The 9,948-nt window shown below is 35.6% G+C and overlaps 1 protein-coding gene across 1 annotated transcript in view; it reads left to right on the forward strand.

Moving 5' to 3' along the window:
• Positions 1-5,148: 5,148 nt before the first annotated feature.
• The window catches only part of LOC100942191 (cadherin-9), an 82,352-nt gene continuing 77,552 nt past the window's right edge, over positions 5,149-9,948 (forward strand). Inside the window, exon 1 of the mRNA XM_012805001.1 lies at positions 5,149-5,370. Within this exon, the coding sequence (XP_012660455.1) occupies positions 5,149-5,370 (222 nt within the window). The remainder of the gene's footprint in view (positions 5,371-9,948) is intronic.

Consider the following 9,948-nt stretch of genomic DNA (forward strand, 5'->3'; position numbering starts at 1 on the left):
ATGAGGGTATCTTTTCCTCCAGTTTCCAATAAAATGCTCCTCATTTTCATCTGAAATTTCATCAGAATCACCTTTATTGTTGAGAATTCTGCCAGCATTTTGTTCACAATTATTCAAGTATTCAAGTGATTATTATTCATAATAATCAATATTCAAGATGGAGTCTTTATACACAGCTGTCTTTTTTTCTTTCTGAGCTCTCGTTGGCATTGCCCTGAGAGGTCTATTCACAGAGATAGACTTTTTCCAGTATTCGCCTGAGAACTCTTCTAGCCTCTACCCATTAGCCAGTTTTACAGCCACTTCCATGCTTTTAGGTATTTCTTACAGCAGCAATTCAATTCTGGTACCAATTTTGTCTTAGTTTATGCTGCCATAAAATTGAAATAGACTAGGTGGCTGGTAGACAGTAGTTCTAGAACCCACCCATTCTAACATCAAATTACTGGCAGATTCAGTGTCTGGTGAAGGCCAGCTGCCCGACTCATAGTTGGAAGGCCAGCTGCCCGACTCATAGTTGGAAGGTCAGCTGCCCGACTCATAGTTGGCCATGATTTTGCTGTGTCCTTACATGATATAAAGGCAAAAGAGTTCTCTCAGGCATCCTTTATAAGGGCACTTATACCATTCATGAGGGCTCCACCCTCATACCCTAATCACTTCCTAAGACTGCATTTCCTAAAATTATGACTTTGAAAGTTAGGATTTCATCAGTACATTGTGGGGAAACACAAATATGCACTAACAACTTAGCAGCACTATAAATATCAGGAAAATTTATAATAGCCGGAGAGGATTCCAATCCTGCCTTCCACCCTTTGCCACAAAATGCCTATTGTTTTGTAGAATCCTGTAATGAGCAGGTTACTTCAAGAAACAAAATGTCACCTGGCTGTTCTGTCTAATATAGTTGTACCTTTTTTGTAATATTGCTGGGAGATTTAAAGAAACGGTTTGAACAAAGCCCCAATATAATACCTAGAACACAATAAGCAAGTGACAGAATAATGTTTTTTGTTGTGCTCTAGATATTAGGGGGCTAGTTCTGAAACAGGAGAGTCCAGTACTTAGGAAGTACCTGTATTTAATTTATAGCTTTTCTGTTTCTCCTTATGAAAGCTTAGAAAATTATTTAAGCAGTGTATTGGTTTCCTCAAAGTAATAAAATATCATGTAGAATATCAATAAAGAGTTGCTATTTATATGCATGTTTATTGCATATTCAAGTGAAATTACATAAAATCATTAAGGCAGTGAATCACTTTGCTCCCTATTATTAATTATGCCAAAATGATGTTAATGCTAGTGATGCGGGGAAGTAATTCCCGAGACTGGGAGCCATTTGAAGTCCAAGAGAGCCCTTAGCTTCCTGCAAGAAAGAATTCAGGCGTGAGCCAACAGAATAATGTGAAAGAGAGATTCATTTAGAAACAATAGAAAATTTGAAAGTCTACTGCAGAGACAGAGTAGAGGTCGGTTCTCCTTGCGGAAGAGAACCAACTAGAGCAGAGGAGAACCAGGAAGTTCCCAACAAAGGAGGACTAGCCCTGCAGAGCAGAGAACCAGCCCTCTGGTTCTTGTTAACTTTTTAGTTAGAGGCAACAGGCTAAACAAGGGGATCATTCGTGGCAGGGGCAGTGTTTCTTCATGATCTTGATTCTAAGAAGTTGGAACTTGCCCTGCTTCTATTTTGTTTAGATCAGAGCCATCAGAAACTATGTTTTGACACTTTGTGACTCAGTAAGCCTGGGCTGCAGCAGTGCCCAGGGCCACGCCCTGCCCAAACAGTGCCTGCCAGTTCCCTGTCTCAGCAACAGCTCATGAATAACTTATTTATTTTGGCCAAGATTAAGAAAAAAAAAAAAATCTTTTCCCAAAAGATTTTCCTTCCCCTTGATATACATGATTATACATGACTCCATCACTTAACCAAGTAAATAAATAGTCTTGAAATTCTAATTTATTTTCATTTTTCCTTCACTTTCTATAACCAAAACATGAGATATAGAATCTAAATATTTGGATTTTATCTATTTCTTAGTTCTGGTTCATCTCAGGCAAGGATTTGCATGAAATTTATTGCTTAGTAAATTTGTTTCTGGTAAGGAAGTGAGGGATAAAGTGGAGAGGGGGGCAGGGAAAAGAAGCTTATGCATGATTCTGGAGGGGAGCTCTAAATTTAAATAAGGTGTGAGTTTTCATCGTCCCACATGGGCTGTGAGATTCCACAGGAGATGTCTGTAAATGTGAAGCTTGTTAGGTTTCCATGCATGTGGACAAAGTGGCTTCAGTATCCCGGGGAAATTGTTCAGAGATCACTGCAGGTGCAGACCATTGAAAGCAAGGAATACAGAATCTCTATGCTACACACAGTATGTGGCATATTAAATAATCAAAGGGAAATATGGATGGAGTGTCAGTGGCTAGTTCAAATCACTTCTCTCTGAGCCATCATTATCTCCTACTGGACCAGTGCAATAAACTCTAACCAAAGTCTCATAACCAAATCCCTTTTCTACCCTTTAGCCTATTTTCCAGTTATTGCCAAATTAATCTTTTCCAAACATGTCACATTAAAATCTTCCGACTGTCTTCCTTTGCACTGAAAATGAACATGAATTCCTTTCTGTACTTTATAAAAGCCTATGGGATCCTGGCTCCTGCCTGTTTCTCTTGTTCCATCTAATACAGTTTCATTTTTATTTTATTTGCTCAAAGGCCTGCGTTCTTCACACAATGAGCATCGTAGTTTGAATAAACCCCAGAAAATAAAGATCATTCTCCAACTTTCTTTTTCAAAGGTTATCAAAGGGAATGCCCAAAGACACTCTCCCAGTGGGAAGAAAGCAAGGTTGCCAGTGTGCGTGACTAAGGAATTTACTCTGTTGTATTATATTGGAAGAGGGTAGAGATGTCCTTGAGATCCTCTTGTCATTCATTCTCTGCTGCACCACCACCAATCTACCAAACAGGGGCAAGTTCCAGGACAATGGCCACTAGATGGTACTTTTCCCTTTCACGTTTTATAAGTACCATTTGATGTTGTATATTTTCAGTTTTGCATTTACATTAACCAATGATGCCATTGTTGATATGTACATGAATAGCCACATCGATGATAACCACCATCACCTGAGAGGTGAAAGCAAGAAAATGATGTGATCTGGGATTTCTCTCACTCTGCGGTGTGTGTATTTGCATCCATATATGTATTATACTCAATAAGAGCAATGCATTTAGTAATGGGTATAGGAATTAGGGAGCGTATATGTGCTGGACAGAACCAGCAGTTCTAGACCACAGCAAGCATCTGGAGCATGGCCTGCCAGTCACCATTCTTTTCATGGCTGTGTTGACCCCTATCTCTGTGGTTATGGTGGAAATGACCATGGTTGATGCTAATGAAGATTATGACAGTAACACTAACTTGTTGTACTGTGTGCTAGCCCTATGCTAACTGTTTTACATATACTATATTATATAAAATATTATTGAAGTCTGTGGATCTGAAACTTTGTTCTAACAATTTTTACCTGTGTGAACTTTGTCAAGTAACTTTAAGTCTGCATGCCACATTTTTTGGCATACGTATGTGCTATTTTAAAAATAATATAAGTCATTGTAATATACGTGTTATTACTTTTTCTGATAAAGTTCAAAACATAGTCAGGAATACTACTTTTTGAATCAGGCACTGATTTATTTTCTTGTATAGATGGAGTAGTTGAGACCAAGGTGCTGTGGATAAATATCCGAAAGGCTCACAGGTAGTAAAGAATAAAGCCACCCTGCAGCCTTTATATCTTCTTGGCCCCTGGACAAAATCCACAGATGTTTGGTTCAGCATTAGGTATCTGGCCAAAGTCCATTCCAGGATTTTTAAAACTCAAGTTAGAAAAGACTATCAGTTTGCTTTCTGGAACTGAAGTTGTCAAATTTGAAATTATTAGTCTCATTCACATACTTTATCAAGTTGAACATGTTTAGAGCAAGAGAAAAAACAACGAGAGAGAAGAGACAGACAGAGAGACAGAGAAAGAGCTGAGATAGAGACCTGGTGTGAATGAGAATGTAGAACACAAGATCCTAATTCTAGTTTTCATAAGTAGGGTATGACCTGCTGTGTCTTTTTTCATTTTCTTTTTTCCTTTCCACACTTCATTTAGAATATGAGAGATGATGGTGGTGATCAAGCAAAAGAAACCAACGTGAAAGTAATGCAGGCAAAACAATTCATTGGATTGCAAAATAAAATTAAAACCAACTTGATAACAAAACTAATTTTGAAATACTAAATGAACTGTAGTTTTAAATCCGGAAGAATCAACTTACTTTCTCAACAAAAAGACATTGTTTGAAGATTCTAGATATTGTTATCCCACAGATAAAATGCTATACTTAATTTTATAATATCAGTTTTGTATACTTGTTTTCATATTATTTTAGGAAATCATTTTTTAATGTTTTCGTTGTTTTTGTTATCAATTATAAAGAATCAACATGCTAAGTATAGTAAGTATTATAAGACACAACTCTACATATATTTGATACCACTTAATTTTCCTTGAGGCAACTTTTAAACATAAAAGGAGAAAGAGGGGAGAAGAATAGAGAAAAGAAGGAGGAGGCAGAAGAGATGAAATATCTTGTGAAAAGTGGGAGATTACAGAAAGAAAATAGTGATCTTTAAAAGTATAAAATTCTTAGCTATATGTATGTATTAATGCACAATTTACTTTTATCATTCCTAAGGGCTTTTGAATATTTAATGTGATAACTAATATATTTTTGGGCTTATTTTTTCAAAATATTTGATTTTTTAAATTATAGATATATTCACATATATCTGATCATAATACAATTATGTTCGAATTAGCTGTTAAATTGTTGTTTAGATTACTTGGGTTATGTATGTCTCTGTAGATATCTATGTGATAAATGAGTTTTTCGTAATCTATTCATAGGAAAAGAATGTAATATAGTATACACGTGTTATTTATAAAATCTAAATAATATATGGAATAAATTTTTGAGTTCACAGGTTAAAGAAATGTGCAAGGTAACCTAATAAAGCCATTTTTTCTCCCTCTACTCTTCAGGAGAAAGAGACCATACGTTGAATCCTACATCTTGAGGAAGCCACAGAGAATGAGGACTTACCTACTACTATTCATCTGGACTTACATGTTCCATGTGGTTGACACCCTCCCACTCCAAGAAAAAGCTCACAGTCATTTGCCAAGTGGAAAGATTGTGGGTCTGACAAAGGATGGTGGTAAAATTCTACGTCGCACCAAGCGAGGCTGGATGTGGAATCAGTTCTTCTTGTTGGAAGAGTACACAGGCACAGACACACAATATGTAGGCAAGGTGAGAAATTTTATGTGAGAAATCTAAAAGATGAAAGTAATACTTACTGTTTTACAACATCTTTCCACATCGCTAATAATTATTCAGAAATCTTTGGCTGATGAAGAAGTTTAGAATGCATGAGACTGCAACTGCTTTCAATGGGGTAGGGTGAGAATTGTGATGTATCCAGGTACTAAATGTAAATTAGTATTTATAACAAGCATCAAAACAAGACAAATTATACATGAGCTTGATTCACCATTCAGCAGCTACCTATGGTACAATTGAATGGGTTTGTATTTAAAACACTTTTCATTGAAATTTAATTGAAAGTCATGGGGAAACAACAGAGCATGTTATCTGAGGCAAAGCAAAATTCAATTATTGTGTGCTAAAAGAATTGCTGAAATATACTGGTATAGATTGATGAATATTTCATCATAATGAAGAATAGTGTGCTATGCATAAGAAATAAAGTACTTCTAGATGGTTCTACTTCTTAATATCAGCCAAGTTGAATTACTTCTTGCCTGTAATTCAGACTAGAGTGTTCATAGCAGAAGGAGGAAGAAAAGATAAAGGGAAGAGGCCACTTCCTTTAGGAAGATGAAATTCTGTGTCAGTTGAAGGAGCACCAGTGGTTGCTCAGTAGGAATCGGGAGCAATGAGTATGTGGTGTAGAAAATGGGTAAACTCTCTCCTTGGGTTTAATTTGGAGTAAACAATCTCCTGGCTTCTCTCCCGCTTTTTTTCAGTGTCTAGAGACTTTTCCTTCCATTAGCTCATCGCCTTTCTCTTTTCTTTAACAGCAGCATCATCTTGTCAACATCCCTAATTTTCTACTTGTCTATCATCTCCTCACCAATCTCACTCATGCTACTCTATCCTCAGGACAATAGATTTTTTCCACTGTAATTATCCCCAGTTTACACGTAATGCTAGGTACTTTCAAATTCTGAGAATAAAACGATTTTAAATCCTACCATTATCCACAGAGGACACATTGATTTTTCCTAGTTCTTAGCACATGATTACTTCAAGTGACTGTAATTGTCTGAGTATTGTCTGACTAATCAGTAACACCAGGCAAATAAATTGGAATAGAGCCAAATTAAAAGATGTTCAAGTACTCGATAGCATAGAAGTTGTGTCTTTGAATTGAAACAGGGAACACATTTGCTCTGTGAGATTGCTGGAATCCTACCCAACCCTTCATTCTGTGTGTGCACCAATCACACGCAGCCTCCCTTATCAGAAGCCTGTTATGGCCTCTTCTTTGGAACTCTCCCTCCTCTGCTTACATAGGTCATGCTCATTTTGCCCCATCCAGTTCCTTTGCTGATTCTTCCCCCCATTATTTCATCTCTGGTTAATCATGTGGCTTCTCCAGCATCCCGCATAGAACATCATTTTCCTGCTAGATTTAATAACTAACTTTTTGAAATTCAAGTTAAGCTGGCAAATGTTTACATCTAAGGATATGCAATTCCCTACGATTCTGCTTCTGAGGCAGTGGACCAAGACAAATTGAGGTCACAAGGCCTAACAGAAATGATTTTATCTCGGAAGATTCACAGATATAAAAAAATACTCACAGATACAAAAGGGCACTCATAATCTTAAGGCTGGAAGTTCTACAACAAGCATTTATTTTTAGCCAAAAACAAAAAGTACTTTTTTTCTATAAGTTGAAAATTCATAGATGAATTTCTAAATTTATCACCACTCTTGCACTGACATTTAAAAATATTTCTTATACTTTAAGTCATTTTATAAAATCTTGTTTGTGTTTTTTAGCAGCATATTATGGGGGGTACAAATGTTTTGATTACATGAATATTGCTTTCGTACAGTTTGAGTCAAAGTTAGACGTGTGCCGCTCACCTGGATCCGGTGCATCTTCCCTGTTAGGTGTGAACTTACTACTCCCCTTTTGGCCCCTCTCCCTTGCTTGCTTTCTGTGAGTTTTACTACTGAATGTGTCTATGGGTGTAATCAATTAGTTCCAGTTTAATAGTGTGTATATGTGATGTTTCTTTTTCTTTTCTTGTGCAACTTCACTTAGAAGAATGGTCTCCACTTCCTTCCAGGTTTTTGCAAAAAGTACTAGTTTGCCTTTTTTATGGTTGAGTAGTACTCCTTCATATACATATATCACATATTTTAAATTCACTAATCTGTCACAAATCATTGATAAATATATGTGCGCAGATTTATTTAATTACCTTTCATAAAATATTTTTTAATTTATCTTAGAAAGAGGATATCCATTACCAGGTTAAGGAGTTCAATTTTTTGTGTCTTCCTATTTATAGCAACCAGATCATGAACCCCAAATGGAAAACTCATTATATTAATCAGATGTTTTGGTAGATGAGTATAATCAAACCAAAACTATCTCAAAACTATCTGCCAAGTATTTTTATGTTCTCCATATAAACCAATATGTATATAAAAGTAAAATTGCAACAAAAAGAAACACATGGGCTAGCCTTTTTAAAAAAAACAGAGTTTTCTCTGTTTTGTTATCTCCCTTTCATTATAGGAGAAAAAAGTTGGCAGAATCTCTGTTTTGTTATGGGACCTTATTTAAGATATTCTATAACCATATCTCTCCCTCAATATAAGAGAGAAAAGTTGGTGATATTAGAATTAAGATCAAGAGGTCAAAAATCAGCTTTTTCACCACGTCTTCACATGTATGAGGTTATTACAGGCCGACCCTCCATACTCTTTCCTAACCTGCTTTCTTTGCAGTTGACATCATTATTAATTTGCATATATGGAGGCTGAACTTGGTCAAACATATGAATTCTGATAAAGATTTACCTTCTTGAACAGCACACTGATTGTCTTTTGATACAGTGCAACTTCTTCCCTGGATGTACCCAAAACTAGGCTTTAAGCATCCCTTGAATTAGTAGTGTCTCTTGTAAAGAGAAGGACTGTCATACTCACTGTGCACCATGACTGGGATGGAGCAGGGAGCTTCAAATGGGAAGAAATTTCACCATTTGTGTTTAGTCTTATCTAAGCTAAGTATCACAGAAAATGATGAGAACTATATTCATTTAGAGGTGTTATAAACTTGCACTAAGTTGTAAGGACATATAATCTTTGCAGGTAAAACCTAAAGTTTGATCTTGATAAAATAATTAAAATAGTATCAGCAAAACTTAATAAATTATATATCTGCACACAGAGACACACAATTTATGAGATTTAGCCTTGATTGTGCCATTCAGGATCTAAATAAAACTCAGAATTTATTTAAGCTTTCCAACCCTCAGATCCTTGTTGTATTAAATTAAATGGCCATCAGAATTTCTTTAATTCAAAATTTCTGCTATTTCCTAGGGTTTTGGAAGGGCCTGCCATTGTGAGCAGGACAAGCCAGTAAAAAATTAGTACAAATGTGCAGATGGATTGCGTATAGCACAACAAACAAAAAAAAAGGCCAGTCTAATAAGATAAAGTTAGACCGGCACTGGGAACAGCCTAAAATTCCAGGTTGAATTGTTCTTACGTACAGCACAGGATGTGGACAATCTGTTAAAAGCTCATGTAGAAATTAGTTACGCGAGGAGCACAAATCTGAAATGATGTTTGCTTTTGTTGTCCGGATGGATGAGAAAAATAAGAAATGAATCAAGATTACATTTTTGTAAGGAAATGCTGTAGAATATTTCTCTATACCATCCAGACTTTTGCACTACAGGAGAGAAAAGTTGGCAATGTTGGAATTAAGAGAAAGTCTTTATTTTTCATAATAATGCAATTTGAAGTTTTGTTGGTCACTTTTGATGGAAACTATTAGAGATTTACCAATTCTGTTTAATGTACAAGGAAAAAATTTTGTTCTTACTAAAGAGGATTACAAAGTCATAACAATTGCCATCTAGCTTCTCTGTAATTAGAATAGACCTAAGTGACTGAATTATTTCGGCAGAATACTAATATGCTCCACAGAAGAAGCAAAATAAATTTAGCAACAAGCCCAGCAAATGTTCCTACTACTTACTCTGTTACAGAATCATTATACATACTTGATATTTTTACATATTAGATCAAGGTCCTTAAGAATCTTGGTATTTATGGATGATAGTGAACTAACATATGCATATTATTGTTGAGAATAGAGCAGAATTTAACTATTTGATTTTATTATCTGATTTTAGCCTAGCTGACATAATGTTTATTATTTTTGTAGGAAAAAAATATTTTTAATATCAATTTAATTGACCACTACATTTTAATTCCAAGCTGGTTGTTTACCATATACTTTAAAGCAGGGCAAGGGACCATTATACCAATGGACTGTCTATAAGTAGTCACAATCAGGAAACGATAGGTATTTTTATTACAGTGTTAGCTCTGATATTTTCATAATTTTAGTTCAAAACTTTTGTTATTCTACAGCTCAAGTCATCATGAGTATAATCATAGAACCTAATGTGGAAGAGGACTTTTAACATTTTATCAAGCTCTGCTTCTTAGTTAGAATTGGTTTCAGTGTTACCTAAAACAATGGGAAACCCAGGTACCAAAAGTGACTGTTTATTTGGTTGAGTATTAAAATGTTGGGTGACTGTCTTT

Source organism: Otolemur garnettii, unplaced genomic scaffold, assembly GCF_000181295.1.
Source record: "Otolemur garnettii isolate 467f Iridium unplaced genomic scaffold, OtoGar3 scaffold00033, whole genome shotgun sequence".
Lineage (NCBI taxonomy): Eukaryota > Metazoa > Chordata > Mammalia > Primates > Galagidae > Otolemur > Otolemur garnettii.